The sequence below is a fragment of the Hipposideros armiger genome, unplaced genomic scaffold (assembly GCF_001890085.2).
Source record: "Hipposideros armiger isolate ML-2016 unplaced genomic scaffold, ASM189008v1 scaffold_114, whole genome shotgun sequence".
NCBI lineage: Eukaryota > Metazoa > Chordata > Mammalia > Chiroptera > Hipposideridae > Hipposideros > Hipposideros armiger.
In genome coordinates this window covers 727,798-741,865 of record NW_017731464.1, presented here as the reverse complement: position 1 = coordinate 741,865, position 14,068 = coordinate 727,798, and the positions used below count along the sequence as shown (strand labels likewise).

The window sequence follows — 14,068 nt, the reverse complement described above, 5'->3', positions numbered from 1 at the left end:
TGAGTTGAGTCGTCCACTCCCATGGCTTAAATTATCATGCAGAAATATGCTGAAGTTCCCAAATCTTCTCCACCATAGATTACTGCAACAACCTTATAACTAGTCTCTGAGGCTCCTGATAAGTAGCAGTTACTTCTAGAAAAACAAATCTAATCAAGTCATTCTCCTATTTAAAATCCATGATTTCCTATTTTATCTCTAGCCTCCAGCATAGTACTTTGTACAGAGTAGGGCCTCCATATATATTTGTTGAATAAATAAATAGATTACTGAATTAATGCTGTGAACAAGAAGTTGAGCTGGACTATGAACCCAGGACCTTTTATTTAGAATAGACAAAGGGAACGCTTAGGAGGTGACAAATCCAGACACAGACTGAACACCTCAGTGCATGAATGACAGAGTCGTCCAAGTTTGATCAAGGAGGCAAGTATTAGGCTATCAAGACCTGCTAGGATTTAAAATCCAGTTTCTCTGCTACGATCCAGTGCTCCAATATCCAAAATCAAATGGAGACATACAAACACATGGAGATATAAGATGATATCCATGTAAAGCAAAAATAACCAGAGATCATTGTCAATTCTTAAGGGAAAGAAATATTTTCTTAATCTCCTAAATTCCTAATAAACTTCACCTGAAAGGTTTGGTAGCACGTCACTAAGAATTACTTAACCATGCTCCTGTTACATAATGGTGCCCTCAATAGACGTTACCATCTCTAGAGTAAACAGCAGAGCTAACTGATTGATTTCTTGCAAAAGCATCAAGCTGAGAATTAGAAAATCACCAGTTCTGTATCATACCTTTCAGGACAACCACAGAGGTTTGACAGACAACTATCAAGAAGCAAAACTTAATTTCTTATACCAAATAAAAGGGCATCTCCAAATCTAAGTGACTCACAAACTATAGACAAAGGTTTGTGGTCTGCAAAAGACCTTCAGGGAGTTGCTCAATATTTAAAACTGTTGCTGCTGCTGTTGCTGCTGCTGCTGATAACAACAGGAGAGGCTACTACTTATTGCATATTCAGTGTTTTGTCAAGGCCTGAAATAAACCCTTTCATGTATTATCTCATTTAATTCTGATGCTATCCCTGTAATATTAGGTACAATTATTATTCCTGTTACATAAATGGAGCCGGCTGTGAGAGGTTAAATAATATACATATGGTCACACTAAAAGTAAGTGGTGATTTGAATCTACCTGGGGGAGCTGACTCTAAACTATGTATTCTTAGTGACTACACTATACTAGCTGAATACCTCAGGTTCATGGTAATGCATAGAATTCCTCTATGTATTTGGGCTGTAAGAACGTGGCAGCCCAGGCCTCAAGCACTGAAGGCACATTCACATTCTATCTTGTCCAGAGTTTGATTTCTTTCAGGACCTATACAGTTCTCTCAAGGACTCACAGACAATAGGGAAAATACCTCATGCACACACCACTGGGTAGAAAGATGTAAGTGTTAATTATCTTGTCATTTGGGCTGCTTTTATACGCCTCTGTATAGTCACTTGAGTCTTGTGTATCATTTCTTTAAGATTTTTTATAGACCACTGAGCATCTAAAGGAAAAAAAAATGAGGGGGATGGTATAGCAAAAGACATAGAATAGAATTCTTTCTTTTAAAGTAAAATAAATGTCCATGGAAAGTTTCTTGACAGACAAATTACTGCCAATCAGAAATGAAACATTAAATTCTAAATCAATGAAACTTAGTGGCTCCGCAATATATTAGACAAAATTTCAGTGGGAATATGTTTATTGGAGGCACTGCCATGCCTTACGACTGTTAGCTTCAGCTGATCTAAGTCTGAAAGGCTATTACAAATATTAAATGGCTTTTCAGATAAGATACTGGCTCTCTGGAACCCCTTTTTGCAAGGTTAACAAACTCTATTATGTTTCTACCTTTTCATTGAATGATCTCTCCACCCTAGTCTTACTGAAAGTTGGCTCTCTGCTAAGGATACCAATTCACTTATATCTCAAGTAGAAACTACTCATCCTTCTACATAAAATGTACTTCGAATCAGACCATAAGATGGGCGTTTTCCTTACTCATCAGTGATTCTCCCAGACCATCATTTGAGGCTCATATATTTAGCTTTATTACCCTCTATCTCTCTTTATCTTTTAGCTCTATCAAAAATGCAGTCATATAGTGATTCCCGATCATTCATCAGACTTTGTTGCTTAACCAGTGGTATTTGTTGGTTGCCTACTCCAAAGTCCTTTTCTTCCTTTTCTTTATATGAGAATGAAGTTCTACTCTTTCATCAAAACTCAGAAAGCAAAATTAAAACTGGTCTAGACAATCATTATGTTTTCATTCTCCTGGTAAATAACTGGTTAGGACAGAGACATGTAAAACAATTTTGGCTAACTACTGTAGAAGCAAGGAATCTGGTGGATGGCTTCATGAAACAATTCTGTGGCTGCACGTCTGGCTGTAATACCTGGAATTGTACTTATTTCTGAATGATTAAAATATGGTGATTTTTACCTTCTTTTTGTACTTTTCTTTTCCCCCCACAAATTTCCACAAAGAGCAGGTATTACTTTTATAAAAATAAAAATTAAAAAACCTTGAAAAGACGTTCACTGTACTCTGTTACTGGTCATGCTGAAGTAATGGAGGAAGGACTCATTTTCCCATCTTAAAAAACAAACAAACAAACCCACAGAAAACCTAACTGGAAAACTGACAAAGCTTCTGAAAGAATGGTTTTAGATATTAGACAACAGGCAATGCAGGATGGTTATCCTTGAAAGAAGGGAAACAAACCAGGTGAGTATGCCTAGAAGCAGTTTCCAGGCTGTGATGCAAAGGGAAGGAATCCAAAAAAAACACAGTTTGAGTTGCAAAGTCAGAGCTTGCAGTCCAGGATGCCAAGGCATCTATGGGATTGTCGGAAAAGTCTTGATGTATTTTTTTCTATGTTTTTCGTTGCAAAAACGTGTCATGACTTTTCCGACAACCCAGTACAACAGTATGTGCAGGGCCAAGTACCAAAGGGGAAGAGGCTACAAAAGACAGCACTCAGGGAAACTACAGAAGGTGCCACTGAATGTCTGGCCGAGTGCTAATCTGTGCATATGAGAAGAAGCTACCCAAGGCTGGGGAGAGAACCCAGGAATGAATAGGTGGAATGACTTGCGGAGCCCTTATACAGCTGGGCGTACTTTGGGTTCCCACCAGGCAGTGTTGAAAGATCTCCAGATCCCTGGGCATAGGGGTAGAGAATCCTCCAAACAGCAATTGCTTTAAATTTGGGTTTAAATAAGACCTAGACAAAAGGCTGCTCTGGGCCCACTATACACTTAAAAGCCAGTCTCAAAAGGATTCAACCAACTCCAAGTAATGTTAAATGGAGGTCAGAACAAAATCAAACACTATGTAAAAGAATACAACAAAATACAGCACCAACAACCTAAAATTTAAAGTGTCAGACATCAGTGCTGCTCTGTGTGGTTTCCCCACATGGGCTGGTTTGGGGTTCCTCACGGCCTGGAGGCCTCAGGGTAGCTGGACTGCTTACACAGAAACTAACTGAGGAGGCGGAGGCTGCACTGTCTTTCATGACTCAGCCAGCGGAAGTCACAAAGGCCACTTCGGGCACATTCTGTTGATTACAATCAAGTCACAAACTTGTCAGATTTAAAGGAAGGAGCATTACATGTGTCTTAATAAGGTAGTGCCAAGGTTCTAGAAAAAGATGTGGGACAGGGGATACTGTTGTAGACAGCTTTGACCAATGCAGTCACACTATAGATCAGAGCCGACGTTTAATATCATTTCTTCATGTTGACAAACTACCTTTTATATTTGTTGTGGTGCAGATCTTCAGGTGACAAATTTTCTGATCTTCGGTTTATTTGCAAATGTCTTTATTTTACCTTTAGAAGGATATTTTTCACAAGATAAAGAATTTTAGATTGATAAGCATTTTTTTTCTTTCAGTAATTTCAATATATTCTACTGACTTCTGGGTTGCACTGTTTCTGATAAGAAGTTAGAAGTAATTCTTATCATTGCTCTCCATTATGTAATGTCTTTTCTTTATTGGCTGCTTAAAAGGTTTTCTCGTTTATCGTTGCTTATTTTTAGCAATCTGACCATAGTGGGCTTGGGTGTGGCTTTGTGTTTTTCCTCCGCTAAAGATACGTTGAACTTTTTGAGTTGGTAGATCCAACCTAGAAAACAATTTCAGCTCAGTCATGTATTATGGCTATCTTTTCCTTTAAATCATTGAGTATATTTACTCATATATACAGATTCCTAAAGGACCTGTCTGCTATTTTCAACATTTCTGTTATCAGGGGGTCTATTTTCTATTGCCTGTTTTTCCTTCTGTTATGGATCACATTTTCCTGCTTCTTTTCAAGTCAAATTATAGCTTTTTGCTATGAAATTGTGGGTACTATGTGGTTGAGAGTCTGAAATTTGTGTTTGTGTGTGTGTGTGTGTGTGTGTGTGTGTGTGTGTGTGTGTGTGTGTGTGTTCCTCTTCAAAGACTGTTGAGTTTTGTTTTGGCAGGAAGTTATTTTACTGGCTGACTACCTCTGTCTTGTTGAGTCTTGTTATTAGGCTTTGTTAGGGTGGATCAAGATTAGCTCTTACTCTAGAGCTCGAGTAGCACTCTTAAGGCCAAACATTTTGGGGTCTTAATGAATTCACAAGATATTTAGCTGGTTTCTCCACTCTGGTTGGTCAGAATTCCAATGTCTCCTAGCACTCTGAAACCTCTGGCATGCCTATCAAGCTCACAGATCCCCAGTGGCTGTTCTCTGCCAAAGTTTCACCCTGCACATGGCAACCTAGTTTTTTACCAGACTCAAGGGCTTTCCAATGCAGATTTCTAGATCTACTTCTCTAAACAACTCCCTGTTCTCAAGTATCTTGCCCCAGAAATCCCAGCTGTCTCACCAGCCCTATATACCAATCTCTGTCTTTCTGTGTGAAACACTTTTTTATTTGGGATCTACTTTCCTGTACTGCTATTTGGATAGTGTCCCCAGACAGAAAATGAGATTGAATGACAACCTTACCTTGTACCTCCCCTCTCTAAAGGATTACAGCCTTGTGCTGTCTGTTGTCCAATGCATGAAAAGAGTTGCTTCATACAGTTAACCCAGTTTTACAATTGTTAATGGAAGAAGGGTAACTTTGATATCTGCTACTCTGTTAGGCTGGAACTGGAAGACTTCATTCATTCATTCATTCATTCAACACAACATAGCCAATAAAACCCTAATTTCCAGCCATCAAAAGTCAACCAAAGGAAACCAATAAGTAGTAAAAATTAAAAAGTGGGGCAGAAGTATTAGCAGACTCTCAGAAATTTCCACTATTTTAATTTTCTTAGAATCAGAAAAAAATGTCCAGTAGTCACATCGTTTTGGTTCATTTTCATTTGAATCAAATGAAACACAACACTCTTCATTCCTTCCTGTCTCCTTCCTAACTGAAGCCTAATTCTGTGTTCAACTCCAAGTGAAGGATTCATGATGAATCAACTATGCCAATAATAATACTCCTCTTCCACTTTGCCAGATAATCTCCCAGCCTCCCTTAGAGTTGGAGGTGACCATACAACTGTTTTCTGACCAATGAGATATACAGAATAGTTTCTTAGGGGTCTCCTGAAAGATTTTTATTTTCTTAGTAAAAAGAATAGGTGAAGCCGGCCCTTTTTTCCTGTTTCTTCTGACTATAACACAGATGAGGAGGAAAAGTTCACACTCCAAGTACGACAGAGGAGAGGGAACACAAAGAGTCTGGGTCCTCGATGACATCATTGAGCAACTAAAGCAATTCAGTAATTTATTGCCTATGAGAAGAAGAAAACCTATGTGTTTAAACCACTGTCTAAGGTTTTCTGTTTCCACCTGTAACAGAAAGTATTTCTAACCGATAAATGCTTTCTAAGAAAACACTATTTGTTCTTTAGACTAAGAAGGGTTTGCAAATAAGATGTAAAAGGAGTTTTAAAATATAACATAAAAAGGTAATGCATTGTGTTGAAGTCTTTGGACTAATCAGGTTTTTGTTGGTATCTATTCAATGTATGTCTGCCTATATCCCCTCTAGATTGCACACTTCCTGTGGTCAGGGATCTTCTCTGTTCTATATACGGGCCTAGGCACTTTGGCGTGCTCAAATCAGCTTGCTGAAAGACTCTATTTCTAGATGTCCTATCAGTTATTTCTGTCATCTAGGTATTCTTTGAATTCATCAAGAACAAAGACCCCGCAGACTTAGAACTTTTTTTCCCCACAGAAGTGAGTATACAGGTAAAACAAACAAAGGATGGTCACTGTCTTACGTTCACATTCTCTGACATCCAAGTTGAACTGCTGTAATGCTCCCAAGGTGAGCTGCCTTACTTCAGCTTCTAGCAAAAGTTGCATCAAGGACGTGGCTAAATGCTTGCAAGCTGACATACACGCTGTCTGAGCCACCTTTCCCTGAAATACATGAGTAGAAATCATAACGTTAATGGATTAAAATGAAATTCCAAAAAATTAAAATCATTTCTTTTTCAGTTAGGAATGTCTTTAAGATTTTCTTCATCATAATACTGTTACTGTTATTTATTCCAAATAATAATTGGAATTAATAGCATACAAATAATATTGGAATTAATAGCACTGATGGCAATCCTAAATATTAGCTTCATCACGATCAGTCATGAGCTGTAAGAACACTAAGCTAAAATTCATACAGCCCAGATATTTAAGCACTTTTCTAAGTCAACAACAGATAGACAATATTCAAAATCTTAAATCAAGAAGAAAGTTTTCCACAGAGAATTAATGTCAAACAGTCCTTTCCAAAACAATCACAAAATTTTAAAAACAAATGTAAACAATAATCCCTAACGTATCTAGAAACCAAGCTCTTCACTGCTTTATGTTTTAATATATAGAAAAATGAAAAGAATGAAAAAGGCTTCTTGAAAAAAAAACAATTAAAAGGATGAATTTTGTTTTACAAAATGAACACTGAATTTTATTAACATAAATTCTAAGCTAATTTTTATTGATATTAAAATTCATATCTTACTACCTTCTCTAAAGTATTCAAACACTTTATATTGAGTGAAATATATCTTAGCCTCAGGTCAAAGTCATACATAATAGAAGATACATCCACATATTTCCAGCTACACATCCATTTTATTTCTGTTATTTACCTGTTAGTTATCATCACTATTCTGAAAAACAGCGTGACGTGTCTTAAGAAGTCTGAACTCTCAAATTAGACAGTGAATGATTCTTCTTTGAAATTGTGAAATATTTCAGCCATACAGAAATATATATAGAATTATACAATAAACACTTAAGTATTCACTAAACATTACAAATATAGTTTAAGCCTCTGGGTGACCTCATTCATCAATCATTTTCCTCCCTCTCCCCACAAGTGACCATTATTGGTGTTACTTATACCAGTTGTATTTGTTTCAAATACTATTATGATATTTGTCTCTCTCTGTCTGACTTATTTCACTTAGCACAATACCCTCTAGGTCCATCCATGTTGTCGCAAATAGTAAGGTATCATTCTTTTTTATGGCTGAGTGATAGTCCATTGTACATGTGTACCATGTCTTCTTTATCCAATATGATCTCACTTATATGTGGAATCTAAGGAACAAAATAAATGAACAAAAAAAACTGAAACAGACTCAGAGATGCAGAGAAAAACCTGATGGCTGCCAGATGGAGGGAGGTACTGGATGAAAAAGGTGAAGGGATCAAGAAGTACAAATAGGTAGTTACAAAACAGTCATGGGGGTATAAAGTACAGCATAGGGAATATAGTAACTAATATTGTAATAACTAAGCATGGTGCCAAGTGGGTAACTAGACATATCGAGGAGGATCACTTTGTAAACTATATAAATGTATAACCACTATGCTGTACACCTGAAACTAATATAAAATATATTGAATGTCAACTGAAATTGAAAAAACTTGTTATAAAACTTTTAAAAAAATACTACTATGATAAGGATACATATGTTGACCTTTTATTTATTTTTGTTTGTTTTTTAGCTGAGCCATCCTGCCACCTGTTGGCAGCTCAGTGGCAGCTCAGCTCGGGCTGGACTCGAACCGCTGCTGCTCAGAGCTCAAACCCTTGAGCGAGCTCTTAACCAACTGAGCCACTCGGCCGGCCCTGATATGGATACATATGACAAGAAATATATTACTATATGTATGTTGAAACTTTCTATAATATCATATGGTATGTCCTCCTGCAACTTGCTTTTTTGTTTCAATATTATGTGAAGCTTTTTTAATGTAATGCAAATGGAGGTAGTTTATCCCTTTAATTATTCCATGGTATTCCATTTTAGGAATATACCACAATTTATTTGTCCATTCTTCTGTTGTTGGAGATGTAGTTTATTCCTTTTTTTTTTTGACTATTATAAATAGAGTAGACCATAGAGTAATGTAGGTCTAATAAGAATTCATGAAAATTCCAGATTCTTACTACAGTGTCCTTTTATATGTTTTTTTTTAAATATGTCTCACTGAGCCAGGGAGTATCTGATTCTCTTCTACAAAAAGGGAGATATCATCCATTGTTTCTTACACAAAGACACAATTAAACACAATTAAGACAAATGTGTAGAAATCTTACAAACTCCTTTAAAGGCATACGTTCTGTGAAAAAGAGATGTCCTTTCACACCAACTTTCTTTTTTTGCTCTTTGCTGCCTGAGTAACACTCCCTTGCTTACATTTTGGTGTGTCAAAATTTATCCTTCTCCAGTTATTTCATAGGACTAATTTCACTCTGAAATAGAGAAAGTTTAGACACAGAAACTGATCCAGCAAGGCAAGTAGTTACTACTCAGAGACAACATAAAGCCGCCCTATAAACTGCTCCCTCTCTGTGCGTCCCTGGGCCTCTGTTTCCTTCCCCCGCAGCCTGACGTCTACTGTAGACACCGCCTTTATTATAGATCTTTGTCATACTTCCGCCTGCCTCCCGGAACTTCACTTTTGGATTGATGAAAACTGTAAATCCACATTTCCAAGAAGGTCAATGAACACCAATTAGGGCACCACACACACACACCAATGAACATCATCATCAAATTGCTAAAAAAACAATGAGAGAAAGGCCTACTACGTGGAGTATATTACAAAATGTGTCTTTTATTGATTTCAAATTTATTTCGGTTGTAGATGGCAAACATAGTTGATGTAATTTTACTTCTGAATTTACTGGGAGTTGTTTTATGGCCCAGGACATGCTCCAACTTAATGAAGGCTCCATGTGCATTGGGAAAATAATATAGTTGTTGGTGGCTGAATGTCCTATAAATGTCAATTAAGTTGTTTGCTATTGTTTTCCAAGTCTTCTATGTCCTTACTAATATTCCATCTATTTGTTTTATCAGTTACTGAAAGGAGTGTTAAAATAATCAACTATAACTGTGAATTTGTCTATTTATTCTTTCAGCTCTGTCAGATTTGCTCATGCATTCTGAAAATCCATTACTGAGTCCAGACGCATTTAGATTGTAATGTCTTGGGCTGGCCGAGTGGCTCAGTTGGTTAAGAGCTCGCTCAAGAGTGTGAGCTCTGAGCAACAGCGGTTCAATGCCCAGCCTGAGCTGAGCTGCCAACAGGTGGCAGGATGGCTCAGCTAAAAAAAAAAAAAAAGACTAAATTGTAATGTCTTCTTGATGAACTGGCCCATTTATCATTATGAAATGTCAACTTTATCCTGAGAATATTCCTTCTTCTCAGGTCTACTTTACCTGATATTAATATAGAAACTCAACTTTCTTATGATTAGTGTTTGTATGGTATATCTTACTCCTTCCTATTACTTTTAGCCTCTCGGTGTCTTTATAAAGTTAGTTTCCTATAGGCAGAATACAGTTGGATAATTTCATTTTATCCAGAATAATAAATCTGTCATTTATTCAGAGTGCTTATGTCATGTAATTAAATTTCATATAATTAACAATATGGGTGGATTTAAATCTATTACCTGGATCTTCGTTTTTGTCCCATCTGCTCTATTTTTTTCCTGCTTTCTCTTGAATTAACTGAATATTTTTACAATTCTATTTTATCTCCACTTTTGCTACATTAGCAATATATTACTAGCTATCTCTCCTTGTTTTACACATTTACTGGTTGGTCTAGGTTTTACAATATGTGTTAACCTATCAGTCCACCTTCAAATAATATTATATGATTTCATATATAAGAAGAATCCATTCACCCATTACATGTGATTTTCTTCACATATTTTACTTAACTTTATGTGTCAACTTGACTGGGCCACAGGATGACCAGATAGCTGGTTAAACATTATTTCTGGGTATAACTGAGGTCTTTTTGAAAAGAGATTGGCATTTGAATTGCTGGCCTGAGTAAAGCAGATGGCCCTCCCCAGTGAGGGTGGACATCATCCAATCATTAGCAGCATGAGTAGAACAAAAGGCCATCCTGGGAGGTTGGATTCACCCTCTGACTGACTGCTTGAGTTGGGACATCAATCTTCTCCTGCTATGGGTGCTCCTGGTTCTCAAGCTTTCAGACTCAGACTGAAAAAACAACACCATCAGCTCTCTGGCTCTCATACCTTCAAACTACCCCACTGGCTTTCCTGGATTTCCAGCTAGCAGACAGCAGATTGAGGGGACTGCCCAGCCTTCATAGTTGAGTGAGCCAGTACCTTATCAGTAAATCAATCAATACCTATCTTTCAACTATCTATCTATCTATCTATCTATCTATCTATCTATCTATCTATCTATCTATCTATCTATCTATCATCTGTCTTCTAGAAGTTCTGTTTCTCTGGAGCACCCTAATACAGACTAATTAGCTATAGCTTCTTGTTTCATACATGTAATGATTGCTCTAGGCTTTACAATATGCATCTTTAACTTATCACAGTCTACCCTTCAAATAATATTATACTATTTCATATAAAAGAACAGTATCCTTCCATTCACCCCTTCCATGTGATTGTTTTCATATATTTTATTTCTTTATAAGTTATGAATATTAATAGCATCGTTATATCATTATTTTTGCTTTCAAAATTCCATTATCTAATATATTTTAAAATGAGAAAAAAAGCTTTCATATTTCCCACATTTTTCATTTTTGGCACTCTTCATTCCTCTATGTACATCTAAATTTCCATCTTGTATTATTTCTGCCTGAAAAACTTAACTTTAACATTTCTTAAAATTCAGGTCTTCTGGCAGCAAATGCTCTCAGCTTTTGATTGTCTGAAAAAGTCTTTATTTCATCTTCATTGTTTGCTAGGTGTAAGATTCCATGGTGACCGTTGTTTTTTATTCTTACAGCACATTTAATGAGTTGTTTCTTCTGGCCTGCACATTTTCTGATGAACAAGAAGTATGCAGCCATTTCGTCACTGTTTCTCTGTATGTAATGTGTTTTTTGGTCCCTCTGGTTGCTTCTAATATTTTCTTTTTATCATTGTTTTTCAGCAATTTTAATACGATGTACATAGGTGTGTGTGTGTGTGTTTGTGTGTGTGTGTGTATGTGTGTTTATGTATGTGTGTGTTGTCCTGCGTGGTGTTCACTGAGCTTCTTAGAAATGTGGGTTTATAGTTTTCATCAAATTTAAAATGTTTTCACTCATTATTTCTTCAAACGCTTTTCCTCTTCCTTCTTCTCCTTAGACATATGTGACACTCATTGATACTGTCCCAGATGTAACTGATGCTCTCTAAAATTTTCTCCCTTTTTGGATAGTTTCCATTGCTCGCTCAGTCTTTTAAATCTTCCAATCTTATCTTCTAAAGTTGCTAATTTTCGCTACTAACCCAATTCAGTATATTTATCATTTCTGATATTTTTTTGTCTTTAGAAGTTTGATTTGATTCCTTTTTATAACATCTATTTCTCTCCTTATATTTATTTATATTTCTCTTTAAATCTTAAACTCATTGAATATGTATGTGTGTGTGGCGGGAGGGAAGCAGGAGATAGTTTTAAAGCATTTATCTGCTAATTCTGCCACCTCTATCATTTCTGCAACTTTTTCTATGGACTGATTATTTTCCTTGTTATGGATCACATTGTCCTGTTTCTTGTGACATCTAGTACATTTTTTTTTTTTAAGCTGAGCCATCCTGCTACCTGTTGGCAGCTCAGCGGCTGCTCAGCTCAGGCTGGACTCGAACCGCTGTTGCTCAGAGCTCAAACTCTTGAGCGAGCTCTTAACCAACTGAGCCACTCGGCCGGCCCTAGTACATTTTTATTGAACACTAGATATTGTGAATGTTAGGTCATTGAGTGTCTCTATTTTGTTGAATTTTTTAAAGAATGTTGACTTTTGGTATGGCAAATAGTTTAGTTTCTTTTGAAATTTGACGTTTGTTAATATGCACTTTTATGTAGGGATGAGAACCATCTTTTTTCTATGGTTACTTTAGACCTAGTACAAATGTAACTTATAGACCCACTACTAACCACTCTTCTGGTGGCTCAACTGAATGAATGCTTCAAAAATTCAGTGGGGTCTTTCCCTTCTTACAGGTTGAAATTTTAATATCTCCCTTCCTTGTGTGAATTTCTGGCAATTGTACTCAGCTTCTGCACCCTGATGGTTCGTTTTTACCTGACCTCATGGATTTTTCCTCCACACGAACAACTTAGTATTCAGCCAAAGCCTCAAAGGGATCCCACTGCAGATTTCTGATGCTATTCCTCAAAATGTCACAACTTCCTCTCCAAAGTCCAATCTTTATCCTCTTAACAATACTGCCATGCTGTGTTTGGGTTACCTTGGGTACCCAACCTGTACCACAGTTTGCAAAGTACCGGTAGAGGCAGATTGCTGGGGCTACATTTCATTTGTTTCCCTTCTTTCAGAGATCACAGCCCTGCACTGCCTGCTGTCTGATATCTGAACACAGTTGTTTCATTTATTTTGTCCGGTATTCCAAATGTTTGTGGTTGAGAGTAAACCTGATATATCAATTATTGCAACACAACCAGCAGTGAGCATCTTACCTTGATTTTTGGAAGACATGTTTTGTTGGGTACTTAATTGTATATTGACAGTTTTCTTTTACTTTTGGAATTTTAGAAGTTTCATTCTATTGCCCTCTGGCCTACATTGTTTATATGAGAAGTCAGCCATTATTCTTATTATTTTTCCCATAAATGTGTTTTTGTCCTGTAGCTGTTTTCAGATTTTTCTTTATATTAAATATTCATATGCCTATGTACAGTTTTCTTTGTATTTCTCCTGCATGGGTTTGCTGAGCTTCCAGAATCTGTGGCTCAATGCATTTCCTCCAATATTGAAAATTCTCAAGCAGTATTTCTTTAAGTAGTGCTTCTGCACCATTCTCATTCTCTCTTCTCCTTCTGGGACTCGAGGTATTAATACACGTATGGTTACTACTTTCAATTGTGTTCCATCTCTCTTTTATGCTCCATTCCATTTTTTAAATTAAAAATAAAATTTTTATTCTTTTTGTCTCAATATGTGTTTAAGTTGAGGTGTTTTCTATAGACCTGTCTTTGAGTTCTTTAATCTTGACTTCTGCTTAAAACTTCACCTAATGAGCTTTTCATTACAGATTCTGCATTTTGCTTTTCTAGACTACACATTTCATTCTTAATATCTATTCAAATAATTCATCTATGTTTTTGTATTTTGTCCATTCTTTCCTGTTTTCTTTAACACATGAATCACAGTTATTTTGAAATCTTTGTTGGCTGGTATAAATATCTGGATTATCTAATGATCTACTTCTATGACTATTTTAACTTTTGATTATAGATCAGTTTTTTTCTGTTTATTAGCATCTTAAGGAACTTTGTTTTATATACTCTACATTGCAGATAAGATGCTATGGAGTTTCTTGATTATCTTATCTTCCTCAATAGAGTTTGAGTTTTATTCAGGCAGGCCATTAAATTATTAGTGGAGTACCTTGACTTTGTTGGGCTTGTTTTTAAAGTTACAGTGGGTCTATTTTAGTTTTGCCTTAATCTTAGGACCTTGTCCTTAATCCCTGAAA

General features: G+C 36.4%; 1 protein-coding gene across 2 annotated transcripts in view; it reads right to left on the bottom strand.

Annotated features, from left to right (window-relative positions):
• The window catches only part of EXOC6B (exocyst complex component 6B), a 629,444-nt gene that overhangs the window by 185,146 nt on the left and 430,230 nt on the right, over nt 1-14,068 (bottom strand). For both annotated transcript variants that reach the window (XM_019647639.1, XM_019647640.1), the window contains exon 19: nt 6,339-6,480. In XM_019647639.1, the coding sequence (XP_019503184.1) occupies nt 6,339-6,480 (142 nt within the window). The remainder of the gene's footprint in view (nt 1-6,338; nt 6,481-14,068) is intronic.